Genomic DNA, 23,038 nt, shown 5'->3' with positions numbered 1-23,038 from the left:
TGGGCTGCACAAGAGGCTTCCTGAGTCCCAGGCAGCTCTGGTGGAAATGTGCATCTTCAGACAGGCCAAATGGGAGGGAGAGATTTGGTAATTAATGACATAGGGGCAAGTGGGTGAGTTTATACACGAGATTTATGTGGAGTGGGAAATTCAGAAGTTTGGATTAGATGGCCAAAATTACCCAAAATGTGGGTCTGTGGGATCCTGTCTTTCTTTAATACAAAGTGTTCTCAATTAAGAATGAAAGGGGTTTTCTCTGCAAAGGCCTTGTGAGCTGGTGATGGGGTCACTGTCCCCACACAGTCCCACTCCCCCAGACAGGTGCACCCCTGTCCAAATCCCTGCAGTCCCACACAAGGTGTCACCATCTACATCCTGAAAAGAAAAATGAGACCTTGAAGAAAAAGACCTTCCTAAGTCAGGGGTCCCTCTCTCCCCCAGACCTCCTGGAACAGAAAAAACTCCCACCAGGAGGAACCTGTGAGGAGCTTTCTCTGGGAGGACACTGGGAAATCTCTCTGAAGGGCCCTGCTTCTCACTGACCCCTTCATTCCCAGCCTCTTACTCTGCTGTCTTGCAAAGGAATAGGGTGTCACCCCTTATGAATCCTAGAAATCCATTTCCAGCAACCAAACTCCTGTTTTCCACACTGGTTCCCACACAGAGATTGGAGTTTTCATGTTCAAGTGTGTTAAGATCAGCCCAGAAACAACAATCTTAGAAATCCTTCTGCTTCCAAACTCTGCATCCGCTCCTCCAGTTGCAAAGAAGGAATCAATGTGGAGTCTGGAGATTCTGCAACAAGTCCTGACTGCTCATCGTGTACTCTGAAATACACAAATGCTGATGTTTCAGGGATTACTGGCATAATTTAGCAATTCTTAAGTTTAATAAAAATTCCTAGAAACGAGAAAAAGAATCCCCAGGAAGTCACATCTAAGTTTAGTTAAAATGGTGATGATGCACTAGCAAAGTAATTTCCTATTTTCTGTGTTTGTCTCATTTCCATAACACATTTTCTGGTTTCCAAAGCTCTCTTTGCTCCCTGGCTGCCTGAGGAGGATGCAGCTCCTCTGCATTAATTCTTCTGTCACAGCATGGTCAGTGCTTTCCAAACACCAGGGGTTTGGGACAATACAACCACATTGGGAAAGGTTCTTTCTTCTTCTGTTTTCCCAGGGAAAACTCTTCATGAGACTTGAGGTTTTGTTGTTGCTTTTTTTTTTTTTTTAATACTGAGTTTCTATTCCTATAATTTGCTTCAAACTATTGCTTCTCCCTGCACAAGTCTCATATGGAGCAGCATCTGGCCCTCTGTTATTCCCAGCACTGCAGAGAAAGGAGTCAGCATAAAGCAATCTGAGTTTTATTGATTTTATGAATTTGTCCCAAGAGCTACCAATTACGAACTCCAAGAATAACATCTGAGGGGAATGAAAACCACACTGAAAAAAAAAAGAAAATATCTACTAAAAATCCATTCCCCTCCAATTTCCATGGGAAACCTTATTTCTCATCCACTTCTCAGGCAGCTAAGAATGGCTGTTCTAATCTGGGTGTCAAGTCTGGATGTTGGGGTCCAAAACTGAACAGGAGATTCCCTTTCCCAGGACAGCAAACCTTGGGCAAAGCCTTGAATGACTGTAAGAGCTGGAGAATTTTATTTGGATGAGGATGCAGCTTGAAGTTCTGTTCCTCCAAGCCACAGAAGTTGCACAGATTCACCTTTATATGAACAGCAAAGATACTTTCATGTCATGGCAGAGCACAGAGGGAAACTTAAAGAACCTAAATGTGACTAATTTAACTGATTTAATTGTTCTGCAGAACAGGAGCAACAGGCAGGTCACAGCTGAGGTGATATTGCCCCACTGTTAACACACCTGTGAGTTATTCCTGTCAAGTGGGAGCACCTGGAGCATCTGTCAGGCAGCCGAGGGAAAATCCAACAGCTCCTGCCAGGGGACAGCACCCAGGCAGGAGAGATCAGATGGATGCAAAGGCAAGCAGTGCAGTGATGAACACGGTGTGTCCAGCCAGGAGCAATCCCTGCCTCACCCAAGGGCAGGTTCTTGTTGGCGGGTGAAGCTCCTTTGATAGATTTGTTTCACTCCTGAATGGCTCCACATCCTCACCACAACCCTCACCTGCCTGGGAACAAAGCTCAGCACTGCCCTTCCCTCGGCCTCTCGGAGCAGCCCTGGTGAAAGCAGGCACCACCCACCCTCAGGCAGTGACCTGCTCTCCACTAACACTCCACACAAGAGGGGACACAGGATCCCTCCCAGAACATCCCTCCCCGACGTGTCCTTGTCCCTGCTTCTCCTCAGTGAGGCTCTTTTGCCATGCAGCAGGATGGGAACAGCTCCGTCCCAGAGCAAGCCCAGGGTCACCCTCCATCCATCCATCCATCCATCCATCCATCCATCCATCCATCCATCCATCCATCCATCCATCCATCCATCCCCCGCAGGTGACTCGGAGCAGCCGCGGGGACACTCGCTTTACCTGCACTCTAAGTGACACCCTGTGGCTGGCAGGCGGAATGGCGGGTGGCCATTCCCTCGGTGGCACTGTCCCCGAGGTGCTGTGACCACAAACAGAGTCTAGAACCCACCGAGTCACAGAGGATCTCAGGTGTTCCACGACCGGCGAGAACAGCCCCATTCCACCTTCACGGCCTCACCTCAGCCTCTCACAGCTTGTCTGGATGGAAAAGGGGTCATAAGGCACAGTAAAATGAGAAATCCCCATCCACGAGAGAGTTCCCACACTGGATGCAGCTGGGTGGGATTTCTCCTCTCATTCTGATATGGTGAGATGAGGATTTATAAGATATTTAATTCTTTCCCTTCCTCATCTACTCCTGAGCCATTCCCTCTTCCTCCCCGGCTTCAGAAGCACACAATTTTGCAAGTATCATCTAATTCCAAACTTGTGGAAAGAAACGGACCTCAGTCCATCTGTTTGCCAGCTGGCAGTCACTGCCAGCTTAGACAACAGCAAGTTCCAGAGAAGCGGATGGGGCAGCTGCCTCAGGGAAAGAAAGACTCACAAAGAAGCCTCCAAAATAATGTGGGCAACCCATTGTTTGCTGACCCTCCCGAAAGCCCAAGGTTAAAAGCCCTCTCCAAGATGTGCCATTGCTCAGGTCTGACTGACTTTGGTGGAGAATCAGGAAGGTTTGGTGCAGAATGGCAGCTGCATTTCCAGTTCTGGTAAAGTGGGGGTGAAGCTTGCCTCGAAAGTCAAGCCTAAACTGAAGAGAACCCAAATCAGGAACAACAGGACCACAGCAAAGCCACCTCATTAACTTATCAGCAAAGAACAAAAGTACTAATCAGTGTTTAATTGGCTGGAGAAAAGGTCCTTGAATGTTGACTGAAGGAACATTAACAATCTCCTCATTTTACTACAGCAATTAACTTGTGTTCTGTGCTTAATGAAGAAATCACATGTTTTACACGATGACAGTAGTGGGAGCAAGAAAAATGGATTCTTTTCATTCCTCCTTGTAAATAGTTTTTTCCAACACTCCAACATTCCAATATTTTTCTTCCAAACTGCAAAATCAGAGCCATCTCGTACCACAAATTATACTTCACAAAGGAAAGAAAAAAAAAGAAGAAAAACTTGAGGGGAACCAAGTGAAGCCTCTCCCATCTGTGCACGACTGAAATCCAGAGCCTCCCACTGTATCTGTGGAAGATGTGTGTATTTGTGTATTTGTGTTTCTCTTGCAAAACCAGCAAGAGAAAATGCACAAAAATGGTTGAAATCTTAATCTGGATACAGAGCTGTTGGAGACAAGCTGACCTAATCAGCTGCAGATTTGATCTCCTCAGAGAGAACCTTTACAAGCTTAAAAATAATGTTTTATTTCCTCCCCCAGAATTCCAGTTCAGGACTTCTTTTTTTCCACTGTCGTGTTTGTTTCATTTCTCATCAGTCCCCTTCCTTTAACTTTCACGTACTCTTTACTTCCTAGCTGAAAATAGTGTGTTTTACCCCCCAGGATGGCTAATACATGGCTACTGCAAGGCTGCAGACATTTTATAACAAAAAAAAAGTCTTTTTCTAGTGGCTCCATAACTAAAATTGACTACAAAACATTAATTTTTATCCCAAATCCCCTGTCATTCAACAGTGGGATAAAAGCCTTCTGGACATCCAACAAGGTTACAGAAGACAGATGAGGTGAGAGTAGTTTTAGGGTTTCATAGTAATTTTTCTGAGTCTGGAAACACACATGCATGCCCGTGATGGGCATTTTTTTTCTCTCCAGTAATGATGAAAGGCCACCAGAATTTAAGGGTTCTCTGTCTTTTACAGCAGGACTTTGCTTTCAAAAATGCGGCCTTTAGAAATCAAGCTGGAAAATCCTCTGGGGAACAAGTCACGTGAATGTGATCAACAGAAGTGGTCAAGACACTAAAATACATGAGATAAAACACAAGTGAAAATGTTAACTGAGCCTCTGGGCCAGCCACTTATAAAAGTGCACATTTCTGTAATTATCAGGACAGGGTTTGCCCACAAAATACGAACAAGACTCTGACACCAATGATTTCCTAGCAAGGCTCATGTTTTATATGCAGGCTGGAGTCACATCTCCAGAAGAACTTTGAACAACAATTAATCAGAAGGAAAAGCAGCAAAGGTTAGATGTCCATAAAAGAATGGGGTTTTAACCTGTGAAAATTAGCTCTTTTAACAATCGAATCATCCCTTTAAACCCTTTCAAAAGAGGGGAAAAGCAAACCAGAAGAGCAATTAATTCACTTCTTCACCCTTCCCTCAGCGCACAAAAGATTATTTCTCTGTGTTCAAGATGAGGCAACCATGAGCTGCAGGAATTTTTCTCTCAGTGTGGAGCAAGCCTGCTAACAGGTACAGGTGTGCCCCGTGTGCCAGGGGCTCCTTCTCCCGTGCCCACCCACGGGAACAACAGCCCTGTTGCTAAGCCACCAACCCTCTCCAAAGCATTCCCACCAGGCAGCTTGTTGTAGGGCCAAGGAAAAGGTGGTGCACACCCCTCAGAACAAGAATGAACCAAGGCCCCATCAGGGCAAGGTTAGCAGCGATTCTGTGCCCGTTTTCAGCAGCACAGTCCCTGGAGAAGGTGAGTAGGATGCTTTTTGTGATATCCAAAACATTCCTGTGAAGCGGCTATTTCAGTCAAAGAGCTTCCCTTCACTGAGAGAGAGAGGGGGGATTTGCAGGCAGGGAGTTGGAGCTACAGAGACCTTTTGTTCCTGTTGATCACAAAAGCAGTTTGATCTCAGTCCCCAGGTGTGGGATCAGTTCAGCACAACGCATGCCCAGGGATGAATTCGGCTGCCTGAACACGGGCATTGGATCATTTGTCACTGAGCATCTGCAACACCTGTGTGGCCCAGGAGATAAAACACAAACCTACAACAAGGCTGGGCCCTCTGAAACAGGAATAAAATACCCCTGGGCATATCAAACAGCACTATCACTTCTGCAGGAGCTGCTGAGCTGAGCTGTACATTTAGGCTGAGCTCCGAAACTCCCTAGGCTTCACTCCTTCTGTCAATCAGAGCTCCACTGACTTGTATTGGAGCTTAAATACTTAAGTTAGCTGTTGATATTACTTGGAAACACCTAGATTTGTGTGTTTTGATCTGCAAGACCTTCCAATACCTCCAGCTCCTGCCTGCAGCCCAGAGCAAAGCGAGCAGCCCATGACGGACGGGTGTCACCACAGGACACCCCCTGCCACACCAGGTGTTTGAGGCAAACTCCAGTCAGTTGAGGTTACAAAAGTCAACACCTTTTGTCCATCAGATGAACATTTAACCCTGGATTTCCCCCTTGCACAGGGAAATCTGTAGGGGAAGTGTTAATGTAGCCATACTTTAGCCTGTAACACGCTCTAAGTACGTGCTTGCACGACTGCTTTTTAGCAAGCAGCAAAACCAGACTCATTACAGGTCATTTGCTGAATTAATCAAGCTTTAGGATATCCTAATAAGTGAATTAATATGTTCCCTAAAACAAGACTACAAGCTTCACACTGTCAAAGCATAAACACATCTAGAGGGCAGCAATGCTATTGTTATTTTTCGCTAAATATAGAACCTGAGCAGAGACAAGTGCACAGTCACACACTGCACCAACACAGATTATTTTTTTCCTGTTTCTTTTAATTTTCTTTCCCCTTTGAGGATAATACGTAAGCTTTGGTATAAAATTGAAACATTTTAAGTGGATGGTACAATTTTCAGATCCTTGGTCAAAGAGCATTTTGCCCATATTCACAAATGATACTGCAGGGTAACCAGAGCATGATTTGTCAACATAATTTTATTTCCCAAATAAAGAGGGAGGAAAAAAACCCAATATATCACCAAGATAACAAAATGTCCAAGATGAAAAATCCTCACAGACTGACAGACTTTGTTTTACGGATGCAGCTGAAACTTATCTGAGTCACTCAGCAGCTCCCAGGAGACACAGAGAAACACAGACCCAGGCACAGAATCACCACGGGAATTTCTTGCAGTTAGGATGGGAATATTTTATGCAAACAGTTTATTCTAGCATGGCAAACAGAAGGGGAGTTTTTTAAGCACAAGTTCTTATTCTTAAGGGGTTTTTTTTTGCCTCAAATGCTTTTTCATTAGATTTGCTGGCATTGGCAGGGTTTGACAGCATTCCCCATCCGAGCTAGAGTGAACATCAAAGCATGAGAGGTGACAAGATGGACACAAAGCAGGGGAGGTGCATCCAAAGCCTTTGATGAGCTGATGTGTGGAGGAACCTGTGTGTCTGATTTTGTCTTGAATTCCATCCCTACATGCACAGAGACTACACGGAGGGGCAGAAATAGCCCCACGAGTACCAAAAGTTGGCCATGGATCAGTGTCTTGTGCTTCTCTGAGTTTTTCATAAGCTTTTCACACAGTTTGGGCACTTCCCAGTCTGGATATGCCAATGTCTACAATGCAAAAGCTTTCCTTGACAGGGAATGCAACTGAGTTCATTCCCTCCAGCTGACGAGCTGCTTTTAGGAAATTGGTGGGAAATTGGAATCTTTGAGCGCCTGATTTCTAAAACCAAAAAAGAAATCACTGAAACGGATCCAAAACTTTTACACGCTTTCAAATGATAAATATACTCACAGATACACAAAATACACTCTCAGATATACCAAATCAATGCAAAGAGAAGCTGTAGTTGCTACAAGGTGGCAGCTCACGAACATGGGATACCTGACAGTACAATAAATAGCTGAGTTACAACCTAGAGCTGGATAAGCTCTCAGTAGAAGAAAGGCAGTGCAAGGTGCTTTTTCTAAATTGGTCTGATTTTGCTCTCAAAAAAACCCCCCAAAACCAGTATAATATAACAAGCCATCATTTCTCTCTCTCCCTCATCAAAATGCAAAACAAAAGAGAACAAAACTTCATGTCCTAGGCTGAAACCTTATGTTGATTCAAGCCTTCTCCTATCAGACCTTCATTTTGAGCTGTATTATTCACCTCTGAGATTTGCAAGATCCATTTCCCATTCTTTAATCAGTTGTCTGTGCTTATTTTATCATCTGCACAGGGAACACAGCCCAGGTTTTCACCACAATGAGCCTCTTCACAAACGAGGCAGCCCACAAATCAACTCAGGGAAATCATGCAAGTGGTCAGAATGTGTCATTGTTTGGTTTTCCCAAATTCTGTATGTGTTCTGCATGCAGTAATTATATTTTTCAATGCCAAAAGAGATTGCACCTGTGTATTCAAACCTTAACCTGCTCTCCTACTGCTTTCCCCAGCTTTAATCATTAACTGCTATTTCCCAAGAGGCTACTGATTGCAAAAGTTGATCAGATTTTGATACAATTCTTGCCTCTGGTTTCTGCACTACAGCTTGGAGGAACTACACACATGGAACTGTCTAAGATCAACTAGAGGTAGCTACTCACATTTTATGCTGAAAGGAGAAAAATATCCATTGCCTCAGAAAATAATGCTTCAGCATTTCAATAACATATTTCCATCAGTCTTTAATTAACATGCCATTGTTTTAAGAGCAGAGAATTTAAGAACTCTTATTAGCACTGCAATACAAGCATCAGCCACCAGTGAGAAGGAGAGGAGCAGGGAAGAACTTTAAATCAAGTCATTGATGAACTCGGAAAGCATCAACAGAGTTTATAAAAACCAAACTGGAGTATTCAGCATTTTTTTTTTTACTTCCATACACAGGAAAAACATTTAATTTCTCTCCACTATGTTTGTGACAGGAGTCAGTCATAATGCATTTTTTTTTTTTGCTTCCTTTCCTCCTGTCTTTTGGAGAAACAAAAATCAGGTGGTAAAATATTGACATTCCCCACTAAAAAGAAAGAAAAAGAAAGAAAAAAAGAAAGGCAAAATTCTTTTAGGATCCATTCTTACATTTGGTCTTGTCTGAGCTGCCCTTAATTCTCAGAAATTTTCCTCTGGTCTCAACTGAGACTTGTCGAAATAGTGAACTACCTGCTCTAATCAAAGCCAGCATTGCCCAGCCCATTCCAGGTTCCCACCTATTTTATTGCAAAGAGCCCAGGTCTGAGCTTAGAGGGCTTGGGGATGATTTTGCAGTTCTCTGAGGCAACCTTTTACTCTGCTCAAAGTCTGGGGTGACAGAAGCTGGTCCCTAAGAACAAGCCTGGCAGAGGACTTTGTTTCACAAAGCAAATGCACCAAACTTTTGGCCAGTTATCTGACCATGACACCCAGAGCTAGGGAAAGAATGAATTCACTTTCTACAAGTTGAAAAATAAGACCTAAAATGTCAGGGTGCTTCTTTTACGGGACTTCGGGAGAATTCTGGCCCCACAAGATTAACGCTACCTGCAAATTAGACCACCAACACCCAAGCAACAGCTCAGAGTGAAACATGGAATGAAATATCCCTACAGTCAAAACCACACAGAAAAAATGAGTGACAAACAAGTGGGTGCACATATTTGGAACGAATATGTTTAAAAACTCTTCATGAAAGGTCCAAAGAGTATTGACAGATAAGCAAAAGGAAATGAGTGCCTGGGTCCCACAGCCTGAATAATAAATTTGTAGTGAGTCATCGTGATTGTTTACCTTGAAGAATAAAGCACCGAAGAGATTTCTAAGGAGCCCCCGTGCTCCCTTGCTTTGAATATTATTTGCCTCCTAATTTCCTCTCCTGTCTCCCTTGCAGAGCTGATGCAGCTCCAGCCTCAGCAGCCAGTCCCTGATGAAGTTGCTGAAACAGATTCCAGACCTCAGCCTTCTTTCTGTTTGTGAGATACAACTCCCAGCACGGTTTGAACCCCTGCTCACACAGCCAGCCTGGAAAAGGGACTGTCCTAGCAAAATACACTTTTTAGGTGCTAGGACTGAGTATTTCATGAGCCAAAGGATCTTTAATTATCCAGGTGTCTGAAGCACTGCTACAAACGCACTGAGCTGTACGTAGCACAAACACAAAGCGCAACATACCCTCCTCAGACTGCAGAGGATATTTTCTGCCCAGATCTCCCTAAATGTACTTCAGCAAAGAGGAAACAGTGTCCACAAGTCTGCGCTTTTGAGAAATCTGCATCATTCCAGGCAAGAAGTTTGAATATACAGGCTGGAATGTGGAGGAAATGTTGATTCCCAAGCAAGCAATTTTTTTTTCTTTTATTATTACTTTTTTTTTCCTTAATGGAAATATATTTTGGGTGTCCCCAGGCGCCTTCTGAACACGAGATCTGCAGGAGAAGGCAAGGAGTTTGTACTTACTCGTGGTGTTGTATTTGATCCCATTGAAGAACTCCGGGCAGGGTCTCTCCACGAGTTCCCCCGCAGAGGTTCTGGGCCAGCAGGTCCCGATCTGATCCGTGGTGGCATTGCAGTACGGACCTGGGGTTAAAAAACGACACAGAAAGGGAAGAAGCAGCACTTGAGAAAGCACAAAAGCCACCCACTTTGCATCACAAAACAAACTAGATCTCAGCACTTCTGAAGCTTTCCCCGAGCCCTGCACCAGGTAACATTTCCTACCGTCAAAGCCCAGGAAAGGGATAGAGGAACTCTCTAAAAAAGTCTCGTGTAAACGATCCAGGAGGCTGCAGTTCACATCAAATTCTTCTAAGATGAACTGAGAGATGGTCACATCCATTATTCCCCCTGGAACTGCTGGACTGGATCAGGCTCCTTCACCCCTTTCTGGTTGTTTTGGTTTGGGTTTTTTTTGTCCCCTCTTCTTTTTCCCTTTCTGGAGCCAAGCGAGCATCAAGCTGCGGGCACCCTGCAGTCTCGTGTGTGCGAGCCTCTCCTGCTCGCAGCGTGCTGACAACTTGGCTGAGAGTCTGCGTCTGCCTGTGCAGTTCAGCCCTCCGAGCTCTTCTTCCCTTTAAATCCAGCGGCTCGGGAGCCAATGGGATCGGGCTGAGCCCGGAGTGAGGGGCTCACGTCTCCTCGGTGTCCCTGGGCTCGCAGATGCCGCCTCACTTTGCCAGACCGCTATGCTGCTGCATCTCCTCCCTCTTCTTCTCCCTCTCCCTCCCTCTTTCTGACACACAGAGGCAGTTTTATTGTTAGCTCCAGGGATGAGCACTTTTGCAAAAATACTCGCTGCAAATTAAAGCCAGGGAGAACAGGAAAAGCCATCAAAGGAATAGAACTCCTCGGGTTTTTTTGTGCAGCAAAGTAATTCCTGCCTTTGCTGCGTGGAACTGAGGATGAGCAGGGATGCTTGGGCAGGGAGGGGGAAGGAGGGACCCAGTCCAGGAGCTGCAGTGCTGGATGCTGTGCAGGCCTTGAGAAAGAAGAGAAATAATAAAAGCAGGGATGAAGGAGATGATCTGAGAGAAGAGAGGCATTGGAATAAGGGAATCTGGAGTAATCACAGAATCACAGAAGGTTTGGGTTGAAAGGGATCTTAAAGACCATCCAGTTCCTACCCCACTACCTTGGGCAGGGACATTTTCCAACAGACCAGGTTGCTACAAGCCCTGTCCAGCCTGGTCTGGGATAAAGAAATCTGGAATAATGACCCACAGAAGAGGCAGAGTGGGGAGAGTAGGGAAGGGCTGGGAACACAGCTGGGGAGAAGGCACAGAGGGAACACATCCTTCAGCCACTCACACGGATGGGATGGGGTGGACAGTAGAGCAGGACAAGGCACTGAGAGCTGTGAAGCAAAGGATGGACCATTATGGGGACAAGGAAGAAAAGAAATGCCCCTCTCATTTTCCAGAGGTAGGAGAGAGCAAGGTTTTCAGAAGGGAGGAGCACCCAGACTGACCACGAGCAAGAGGAGGAACCTCTGAACAAGGAAACCCTGGTGTGGGGAGAGAGGGAAGAGCAAAGGGCTTGACAAACTGAGGTCAATATGGGACACGATGAGAAGGGTCTGGTGAAGGGCAAGGAGGAGAAGTCGGGAAGGAGCTGCCCAGAAGGCTGGCCATAATAAAATCAAAGCTCAGTAGAGTGGGAACTGGGTGAAGTTCCACACTCTGGGACATGCTGGAGAGCAGCTCAGACCTCACCAGCCTTTCTGACTTGCTACATCACGCTATGAGGAAATCCCTAAAAAATAGTGTTGCTAAGGAGGATCATTAATGATCACAGATTCAGAAGGATTTTGGGAAGCAAACAGAAAACTGACTTGTAAGGGAGTACACCAAGATCAGTAGATATGGAAGTGGCAGAGAGGAATGCAGAAACAGAAGGCAAGGACAGCAAAGAAGCTCTGACAGACAGGAATGGATCCCAAAATGAAATTTTTACAGTCTGTTCAGAGTTTTAGATTGGACATGGTGCTTACACTGAGCTCAAAGCAGTGGTAAAGGACTTCCTATAACATCTGTCTCCCACCCTGCAAAGGCCTGGACTTTCCCTTTATTCATATTTAAGATTGAAGGGCTTTATTCTTTACTTTTGAAGGACTGAAAGAATTGTGGCATCCAAAGAGAGGAAAAAGAAAAAATAACTGGGTTAGAACAACAAATAAATTAACAACATGCACAGAGGAGAGAACTAGCCAGGATGTTATTCTGCCATCTGGGAATCTGGAGATTTTTAAACATTTTCAGATTGCAATGGCAGAGAGGGGAGGAGTGCCACTGCGGTTTTGGGATAAGTATTTTTATTTGGAATATGTAAAAACCCACAAGAATAACAAGTGCACTAACTCTCTAGACACAGTGATATTCTGAGGCAAGTGAATCCATCTCTTTGCTTCTCTCTCTGGAGCCTTGATCTCTTTCCCAAGTGAATGTTCCCAAAACTGCAGCCCTTCTTGAGAAATCTCAATGGCAACAAATTAACCCTCTCCAACACCACCAGATCTTTGTGCCACACACCTCTAACCCCAAAAAGCAGGAGAGATCAGTCATGTAACCTGGCTGGTTGGCTTTGAACAGGGCTTTGAGGAGAAAACCCTTCTTCTTGAACTTTCAAGAGCGAGGGATAAAGGGTGCTCTAAACTTTCTTTTCTCCTTCCTGACAGTGCAGTTGAGCTCATAAAACTCCTTTTTGCTCCTCAAGCAGAGCCTCTCAGTGGTGGCTTTGAGACCTCACAGGACAGCATCTGAAGGTACCCAGTGGCACCACCGAGCCCAGTGGCCACTCCCACACAGGCAGGACTGAGCAGTCAGCAGGACACTGGTCCAGGATGTTGTAAATTTTTTTTTTTTTCTGCTTCTGCTGCCTCTCTGCAGGAGAAAAATCACACAGCCCAGCCAAAAGTCTTCATTTCTCACCTACTGTCTGCCCTGTCTATTTTTTCACATTGTTTGTTCAGCACACTGGAATCAAAATCCTGGTTGGAGGCTTTGGGCACTGGAGTTTCCTGAATTTTTTGAGGAATGCATCACTTCATAAATTACAAAAAAGAATGACAGTTTCAAAAAAAAGTAACTACTTTTAAATTTGGTAAATGTTTCACGTTCCTAAATGCTGGCCTGTGTCTTCCAGCATAAACACTTGAAGATTTTTCAAAGATGGTTCAAATATTACAGAGTTGAACACTAAGCTGGATATCATTTCAATTCTGTTCTTTATAGTGGTTAACACCTGAAACAATAGCCCTGAATTAAACTAAATATTTTTTCAGGATTAGGAGAATGATTTCTCCATTTAAGTGAGAAGAGCTAGAAAATCTTCAGTCTAAACTGATTTCCATGTTTTCAGTTCAAACTTTAGAAAACCAGAAGCAGTACGCATTGTACAGATAATCCTGTTGTGTTCCATATATTTAACAATCAAAAAAACCCACTTAAAAATAAATATAGAGGGGATGAAGGAATTGCTTAGGAGTAAGTCTGAATGAGGAAAGTAATTTATTGTTCCCCAGTCCACAAATCAGCACCATTTTTTAATAATCCCAGTTCTACTGTAACCTCTTGATGAAGAACTACTTTTGCAGCTATCCCTGGGTACAATTAACCACTTCATCAAAGTTTCCCTCTGACTGGATCTAGTCAAACCCTGACTGTGTTAGTTGAACTCACTTCATGTGGAAAGGTTGTTCTTTATGCAAGAAGCAAATTCAATTCAATGAAAGATTGACAGAAATCCTGAAGCTGCTGACACTGCTGCTTCTCTGCCGATGCCATGGTGCACATGAGACAAATCAGACCTTGCCAGGCAGCAGGCAGCAGAGATCTGCCTTAGGAATTCCTCAGCATCCCAAGAAAGCTGGCATTTGGTGCTTGGCAGGCAGAAAAACTTTGCCAGCTTCAAAGCAGGCTTGTGCTGCTTCACTGGTTGGTTTGGGCGCACGTGCAAGGTTCTGGAAGTGAACAAGACAGACAAATAAAGCTGTCTGCACTCACACAGCTCAGTAAGACCCTTTCAAGAGGACATGTTAAAAGGTCACCTACAGTTCTTCTGGGAAAGGAACGAGCTCTGCTCATAAATGGCAATGGAAACCTCTGTATGGCAGCCCTCACACCACTGTTACACAGCTGCTTTCTTAATCTACAACCCACTCCAAGCCACAGCTGATGGAATTAGCCAGAGCACAGCTTTTAGTTTGCCCCACTAGCAGTGAGTAACAAGGATGAGCTCTGCTTATGCAGCAACACCAAAGCCCTATGCAAACTCAAACAGCCACTGTGTGTGTTTGAGAATGGTGGAAGGAGCTCCAGAACCCTCTCACTTCTCAGATATTCAATCTACACAAAATCAAGAGACCACTGTGTATTTCAAGACCCAGGATGAATATTGAGGGGAGGAAAAAAAAAAGCAAAAAGGAAATAAAAAAGACCAGTTCTCTCCTCATTTCCCTTCTTCAGAGGAAGAAAAGCTACTGTATTCAGCCTCCCTTCCCACCACAGAGACAGTTTTATCACTCATGTTCTCTGTCTGACAATGTGAAGAGCTCCTGCTCTCCAGGCACAGCAGTCACCCCTCTGTTCTGCTTTGTAACACAAGGCTCAGGGTAGGAAATGCACATCATCCATCAAACAACCTGGTGACACCAAAGTCCTCTGAACACCAGTGCCATTGGCTTCCAGGAATTTTACCTCATCAGTGTGGAAGTGTCACACAGAGTCATGGTGCCAGTGTTGGCTCTTTAGGTCTCTTCCTCCTAACCCAGGTGTGTATATATATATATATATATATACACACATATATATCCACATCCAGACTCATCACCTAATGTATAAACTGGTCTGTTAGCTCAGTCATGGATCTATTACTTCTAAATATGAGGAGGGTTTCAAATAGCACAGTAAATTTTTTCTCATCTCCTTTTTCTCTCTGAAAAGTGTCCCCCAGTAATCCCCCAGTATTATTGAAATGCCCTTCCAGCATCTGACTTTCAGATTACTGGGACTCTTCAGCCTGGTAAGGAATGCAAGACTTTGAGGAAGGTACAACTTTACCAAAGTGGCTTCTGGACCACAAAGCTCAAGGTCCTCCTTCTCAACCTGCACTGCAAAACTGCTCTGACAGCACTTTTCAAATGCAGTGACAACATGACCATTATCTGGTAGAACAGTTATCTTCCCTTCCCATTCCAGGTATGTAAATGCAATTTTCAGAATGGGAGCACGTTCTGACCACAGAGAGCAAGGTAATTCAAGCAGCAAGAGATTGAGGACAGCTTAAAGATCTCCACAGACAGCTCTGGAACTGCCATGGGAATGTCATATATGGCTGATTTCTCTGCCACACCACACTGTGGCTCCTCACAATGAATTTCATTCTGCTCCAGGAGTAGATTGCTAGAGAAAACCCTTTCTCAAACTGAGGACTACACTTTTAACCAAAATCTGGTCCTTTATGCATGTACTTGAGACCTACACTGAACATGCAGAGTTGAAAACTGCTGTATGTGGAGAGGAAGATCAGATGCAGATAAACAGAGATCTTTGTTTCAGCTGATTGACTCATTTGTTAGAAACAGGAGACATCCCTTATTGCTAGAAATGAAGTATGACTCTACTGAGCAAAGATAAAATTAATAAATGCAGGTCTGTGGTGATGAGTCTTTGCAGCTACATCAATACCAGAAAATATTTACTGGGAGTGTAAAAAGATCCAACAGCATAAATAATAAATGGCTAGTCATTTATTATTTATGCTGTCAAATCAATATATTTCAATATAACATCAATATATTTGTTTTGGCACATTAATACACTTGTCATTCACTTCAGCTATAAAACCTGCATGAGTGAATCATGTTACATGAGACAAATGATGAGACACTGCAGAGAGATTACAAGAACACAAAACACACAAAAGAACCAATCTTGACATACTAATAAACTGCCAAAGTTATTTTTCTTGAAGTGAGCGGTCTCAGATGGATGTGCAGAACATCATCTACTGTGTAAGAGCACAGCAGCACTCCGGAATAACTCCTGATTTTATACACGGTCAAATTCAGAGTCAGCGCTTCACAGCCACACAAGAACACAAAGGAACCCATTTGATATATTTATCTACGCCTGGCAATGGCCTGGTGCTCTGTTTAGAGCATAAGCACAAAAAATAGAAAAAATAAAGGGGGATTAAGTCCCATCTGAACAGATGGTGACCATGATGATGTGTGTCTTTAGTCCCACTCTTTCTGTTATGGACAATGGGACCACTGCCAAATAAGAGGTGAAGATTCAGGGGCCTTGTCCTGTTCTCCTCCTCACAGCACATCAGCCACAAAATTCCTTGTGGTTTAATTCAGGATATGCCAAACTGTTGCTCTCCCTGCCTCCCACTCTGCTTTGTTGTGCTGCATTTCAGTGCATGCTGGGAGGATCTGAGTAGTCATCCCATGCATCGTAAGCTGGGAGGATGTACAGAAATAAAAGGCCCCAAAAGGTTCAGAAGTCAATCCCTCATTTCCTCTGGAAACTCACAGGCACTGCACGGCGACTGATTTTGAAACATCAGGTAGCTCAGAAAACAGAAAGAAACAACACATGATCATGCTGCCCAGTATCCCAGCTCTGACAGTGACCCAGATCAGCTGCCACCAACAAAACCAGCCTGCTCCAGACTGCCATGATTAAATCAGTGCAGCTTCATAAGGAACTTTGACAGAAGCAGTAAGAGAATTAATCCTTTGGGATCTGGGTCCTGCCTTCATGGCCCAGCACACATGGTAGCTACAGTGTCTTGACTCCCAGTTTTAAACCATCCAACTCATATTTGCTCAGGTTTTTTTGGGGGAGCACCATCAGTCTGGCTTTGGGACCCTGGGCTCATGGCTTCTGCACTCCTTTGGGCCCAAATCAAGTGAAAAATCGAGGACTTGTAACAGATTGAAACACTGTAGAGTTGCCAGCTCTCAAGATTGCTCTGACTCTCTGCTTTCCATGAGGATGGAAGGATCTAGACTTTGATTCAACAGCCCAAAAGTGTGTGACCTGCAAGATCTGAGATACTCCAGCATTTCTTAATAGCCACGTGAGGCTGGCAGAGAAACTCAGGATCTTGGGAAGATCCATCCCTTCTGAAGCAGCAGCCACAGGGCAAACATTTTGTCTTGAGGCACCTCAAATGTTCTGGGACACCTGTGGATATTAGACTGGGCAAAAACTGGGCCTCTCATAAAAGGGAAGAATCCTACCAGAAGCATGCCACAGGGAGTCTTTCGTATTATTACTTAGGCTTTACTCTATGTAGTAGATTTTCATTCCTTGGATTACCTAATTTAAATCCTTCATAAATATGGGAAAGCAGCTAAAACAAAGAGTAGCACAAGCAGTAGCCTTGTAGAGCGACTGAAGTTTTCGTGACTATTTTCTTTCCCTTGGTTGAACTGTTATGTTTATAACATCTTCAGAGAGGAAACAAATTTTGGACACATCACATCTCTTATGGTGTCTCCAGAGCAAATGTTTCCAGAGATGCCGATTAAATGAGGTTTGCAGCCATCAGAAAAAAACCAAAAACTTTTGTAATGTGATTCACCTGATGAGATTGATTTTGTCCCCAGCTCTAACCAATACCCTGAGTAGACCTTTGCTGTCTGTAAGATGAAAACCAACTTGGATTGATGTAAATGTCTGCATTAATCAGATTAATCCCATTCCAGATGCCCAGAACAAAGATCAAATTGTTTGCTGAGCTCTTCCCCACTGGCCCACCTCATCTCCCTGGAGCGTTTGGTAACTGTAATCCCATGACTTTGGGCCTATCATTTCATGGGAGAGCAAACAAAAATACTTGAAATTAAACACATCAGGAAAAAATATGAGAAGAAAAATGTCCTTTTAGGACAGGACTATCACAATGCTAGCAGCATTATGTTTAGAGATTCCATGTCTTAGATTTAATGTAATTATTTACCAGAGGAAATCAATGCAACACAAACACTGTATAATAGATTTGCATCTCTCTGCCAGCCACCTGATTATTGTAAGGACTCCGGGACACTCAGCAAACACCAAAGAAAAGCCCTGGAAATTAAATGGAAGGAGTCCTGAGCAGAATACTGACTTTGAGAATTGAGACAGTGGTTCTCAAACACATCATTTTCAACAGACAGTGGGGAGGATCCAGTCACACCAGACACCAGCTGGAATGATTAGGCATGAAAATGGATTATCATAATATTATTATGGCCATGATAACTGAGGAAAAAGAATGTAATGAATGCCTGATCTGTGATTTTCAAACCACTACCGTACACATTTGCAGCCCCAGAAGAACAGAGTGGATGTCAGCAATAATTCTGTTGCAATAATTCATGCCTGTGTCTGGAATCAGTGACCTCACATAATTTTGGATACCTCCTGGGATAAAAAAATCCCTCTACCTCTCTCTAGATCTCCTCCCTAGCTTGGCTCACTACCCTTTGATGTTTTTACCACCAGGGCCAGTATTTCTGATTCTGCAGCTCAAGGTACTTCAGGTCTTGCACAGTTTAGGGTATTTGAGAGGTCCACAGAGGCAGAAGGGTTCATCTCACCTAATTCCAGCCACCTAAAATTTGGGTGTCTAGACTAAACCAGGTTCTCAAACAGTCTCCAGGAAAACGGCCACTTTCAGAGAATGATGATTCATTTAATTTGGAGACAAATACCTCCTTCAAATTTACAACTCTTAGATATTATACTTAGTAGGATGTTATTCACCACAAGATACATCTGTACTTTGCAAAGTGCTCTCACCTGCCAACACATCACGTATCTGAGATGGGTATTGGAGTTTTACTTACATGTCAGGAAGAAATTGAGAACTAGTACTTTAATGCTGCTTTGAAATGCACACATATTTGTTCAAACACTGTGCTTTCCTTTGAATTTTACTGACCCTGTATAAAGCTTACAGAACCTTGTTATTCTAAATCATCCCTTTTGAGCCAGTTGTAAATTGTCTGTGTCCGTTTTATGGAAAGAACTTTCACAATAAGTATAAACCTTGGCAAACAATTTAAAGCCTCAAAACCCAAGTTTTCTCTGTTCTTATCAAGACTTTGGATACTCAGATCTCAATCTATAACTGCTTGCAACAGCATTGGTTACAGTGGATTTTCACAAAACCCATGGATCAATCCACAAGAATTCAAAGCAAAACAGCTGAAAATTGAAATAAGCACCAACATTGAAACAGATTTCAGCGTAGATGTAAAACACAGGTAAATATCATCAAGTAGATGATAATAGGATAGATATTTTAATAACAGGTGCAGCAACAAATTAATCCTGGGAAGTGTGGCACTCCCAATCGGCTTGACAGCACAGCTGGGTTTCTTTCCCCATGATGTGTTAATGTGTTTTTTATTTGGAAAACTGCACGTCTCACCCCAATGAATATTAAAGAATGAGTCTGGGGAAAACATGTAACATTCTGATTAAACATTTTGTCACTCACACGTTCTCACACTCAATGAAAAGGGAAGATAACAACATCTTAGTGCTAAGCAAGCACTGCTTCTCTTCTGGACTCAAATCTCCTCGTTAACCTTCCAAAATCTCTTACCACTCCTCAGAGTGCCCATCCATGACATTGCTAACTGCCAGTTATCATAAGCAGATGTCAAAATCCATGATTAATGACTGGGAGAAAAGGTTATTTTTCAGCATTTCTTCCCTTTCCCAGTTAATAAGATCATCAGAATCATCATTTACAACAATATTTTGCACAACAAGCACCTGGTCATCACAGCTTTACCTTCACGGGCTACAAAATGAAGAAATAATAATTATTATTTTTCTTTTGAAGAGATTTTTTTTGGCAGCTATTGCATTCTGAATACTAAAAATTAATTTTGTGAGGACCAAGTTGTTTTCATTTTCAATTCCTGTAAAGCTATTAGATATAAAAGCTATTATTTTATCTCTCAAGTTTATCCCCTTCACGCAACTAGCCTTTTTTTCTCAGATGGAAATAATGAAGGAATACACACATATTATTTCACTCACAGAGTTTTTCAAGTGCTGTGGAATTCCTCTGGATCAAAGGTCTAATGTAAGCAGGGTACAAGTCATCCTTAACAGAGCTGGAAGTTCCTACCTCTGGAATATGCGGCCGATATTTCTGACCCTGGTTTCTGGGCTGGTCTGGCTCTCTGCCAGAGCTCAGCCCTTCCCCTCGGCCACTGGAGGGCTCTCCTAATTCTTTATTACTCCAAAGGAAACGTCTGACGGAGTACAGAAACACTGAAAAAGAAAACTTGCTCCTGGTTACCTGCATGCAAGAACAGCAGCTGTCAAAACAGGAGGAGCTCACTGGTTCATCCGGAGATCCACATGTGGAAAAAAACGCATTTTACTGCCCTGTCTGTGGCAGCAAAAAGTGTTGCTACAGTAAGAGATGAATTTCCCTGAAGAGAAAATTTCCTTTTCCACACCAGTTTATCAACTGCACAAGAGATTATGGGTTTAAGATGGCCAGCAGTGTTTGCCTTCATCCCCCATTCCTCCCCACGCCGCACCGTTTCACTCTGAAATCACTGCACAACTCAATTCCTTTTTCAACTAAGTGTGATTTCAGCCCTCTGCCAGCTCATTTCTAACTTATATCCCACCTCAATACCAATTTCCTGGGCTGGTTCAATTTGCTCTTGATGGATCAATCATCTTTATCCTTTCCATATTAGTGCTGCTCCTGTGGAAAGAGGAGATTGTTTAAGGTTTTCCATTCCTGTGTGGGAAGAGGGATGTTTTGTCCACACTGCTGTGAGTACCTGCAGACTACTGCCAAATGAAAACCTCTCACTGTTTCCTTTTCCCCTGCTTCTTTTTGATTAAAAGGGCTCAGTTAGTTAAACCTAAATTGTTTTGTGGAAACAGAACGATTTTTTCTGTATTTTCTTAAGGCCACATCGAGTACCCAAATAAAAGACAAGTAGCTTTGATTACCCCAGAATAACTATTTGGGATGAACTTTCCCCTCTGATGAAGCAAAGCCAGCTGGAGAGCCCTGTTTCACTCAGTTTTTCCCTTCACCTCTGTCACTCACAGCTCACCAAACTCTCTGGTACATCCTGAATCAAAATCCATTTTGTCACTACCAGCTAGGGAGGGATGTGGACTTTGCCATTATCCTGGTATGGCTTCTCTGAGTTACTCTGAGTATCTTTAATTCCAAGTGAGATATAAGCCAGCCAGCCCATCAGGCATGGCAGAAAATACTTTATTTTCCATGAATTAGAAGTAGCTTTGAATGAAGAGCCCTGGCTGTGGTCATTTTATCCCAAATCCTTTGAGATAGTCTAACACAGATAGAAAAAATACCAGTGATAATGGACAAATGGATTTTCTTGGCCTCTGTGACTCCGCTTCTGTCTTTGAATATAAAATTAGCTAGAGTTGGGCTGAAACATCCTAGGGGTCATTTAAATTACACCTTAATTATTTAGTCTGAATTGTACTGGATTTTTAGTTTGCCAGGTGACAGAAAATGTAGACAGAAGAACAAAGGTGTAAAATTTTGAGCAGGAATTTACATCAGTTTCCTAGATTTTTTTGAAATCTGCAGCTTCCCAAATGAAATAAATACTTGGGATCCCTAACTTTTAGATGTTGGTAAGTGTTCAAGGGCAGGTTGGACCTGTTGGAGACCTGATCCAACATTTGCAATTTCCTACAAGTGGAGCCTGAGGTGTCTGACTTAACTGTGGTTGTCTACATTATGTCTATTTAACTTTTTTAAGCTGAATTCCTTTTCCATCTCTATTTCTTATTTTATATATTTTGGTTTATTTATATATTTGATTTATTTATATACATTATTATTATTATTATTATTATGGCATTGGAACTAAATGAACTTTATGGTTCCTTCAACCCACTCTATGATTATGAGCAAAGGTTATTCCTCCAACACAGTCCTGTGAGTTTAACATTAAAATTCCACTCTCCACAGAACTCAATAACTGAGTGTTCCCCCACACCATGGAAGCCATGGTTTCATTTGAAATAATTGATTATTTTATGGAGATGGAAGAGCAGCCCAATTTACCCTCTTCAGATGAAAAATGATCATGTCCTTGTAAGAAACTTCTGAGAATAAGAAGAAATTTATGGTTTTTAGAAGAAAACACTGCCCCTCTTCAGAAGAATTACACTGGTTTTTATGGATTATGTTCCCTAAAAGTCTTTGCTGGAGGCAAAACCTGCAGAAAATATAAACCAAACAGTCCATAAAAAATTGATAGATGGCCATTGCTCCTGCCAGCACTCCTCTGAGTTGCAGCTGATGTGGCTGGGATCATTTATGGTCTGCAGAGGAGCTGTCAGGGGCAGAGAACTCTCTAGGTTCCCTTAAAAGTCAAGGGGGATCCACTCAGTGAAGTCAGTGGACTCTCTGAGATGATTTCTGTCACCATAAAGAAGACACTTAAATTGGATCAGATAAATTGTCTTCTAAAAGTGTCTCTCTCTTGCCATTAACAATAAAGACAACCTGGGCTGACCTGCTCCCTGGGACACGTCTGTGCTATAAATGTCTGAACTGAGGGACAGGAATTCCATCTGTAGGGAAAATAAAACTGAAATCAGGCCTGGAAGGTCTTTCCTGCAAAAACAGCCTCAGTTTGTGCAGAGCTGAACGCTTCCACTAAGGCTTTGCTTTGGCTTTCCTTTTATTTGTACAATTTTCCGTGATGATCTTTATGGTGTCTGTGCAGGAATCCTGTTCCTACCCATGGTGTCCTGTATCTAGCTCTGGGGTCCCCAGCACAGGAAGGACATGGAGCTGCTGGAGAGAGGCCAGAGGAGGCACCAGGATGATCAGAGGGATGGAGCAGCTCTGCTGGGAGGAAAGGCTGAGGGAACTGGGATTGTTCAGCCTGGAAAAGAGAAGCTTCAGGGTGACCCAACGGTGGCCTTGCAGTAACTGAAGCAGCTGACAAGAAAGATGGAGGGAGATGATTTACAAGGGCCTGGAGTGACAGGAAACAGGGGAATGGCTTCAAACTGGCAGAGAGAAGATTTAGATTGGATATTAGGAAGAAATTCTTCCTTGTGAGGGTGGTGTGGTCCTGGCACAGGTTGTCCAGAGAAGCTGTGGCTGCCCCTGGATCCCTGGTAGTGCCCAAGGCCAGGTTGGACAGGGCTTGGAGCAGCCTGGGATAGTGGAAGTTATCCCTGTCCATGGCA

At 43.4% G+C, this 23,038-nt stretch overlaps 1 protein-coding gene across 2 annotated transcripts in view; it reads right to left on the bottom strand.

Annotated features, from left to right (window-relative positions):
* The window catches only part of CRHR2 (corticotropin releasing hormone receptor 2), a 140,882-nt gene that overhangs the window by 89,213 nt on the left and 28,631 nt on the right, over nucleotides 1-23,038 (bottom strand). Inside the window, exons 1-2 of one of the 2 annotated variants that reach the window (XM_048316536.1) lie at nucleotides 10,032-10,514; nucleotides 9,771-9,890 (exon numbers count right to left, since the gene is read on the bottom strand). In XM_048316536.1, the coding sequence (XP_048172493.1) occupies nucleotides 9,771-9,890; nucleotides 10,032-10,149 (238 nt within the window). In that variant the 5' untranslated portion in view covers nucleotides 10,150-10,514. Of the gene's footprint in view, nucleotides 1-9,770; nucleotides 9,891-10,031; nucleotides 10,515-23,038 lie in introns of those variants that run through there. The other variant, XM_048316473.1, reaches the window with a different exon arrangement.

Source organism: Corvus hawaiiensis, chromosome 1 (assembly GCF_020740725.1).
Source record: "Corvus hawaiiensis isolate bCorHaw1 chromosome 1, bCorHaw1.pri.cur, whole genome shotgun sequence".
Taxonomy (NCBI): Eukaryota; Metazoa; Chordata; class Aves; order Passeriformes; family Corvidae; genus Corvus; species Corvus hawaiiensis.
The sequence above is the reverse complement of the archived record's forward strand: the minus strand, read 5'-3'. Positions and strand labels throughout refer to the sequence as shown.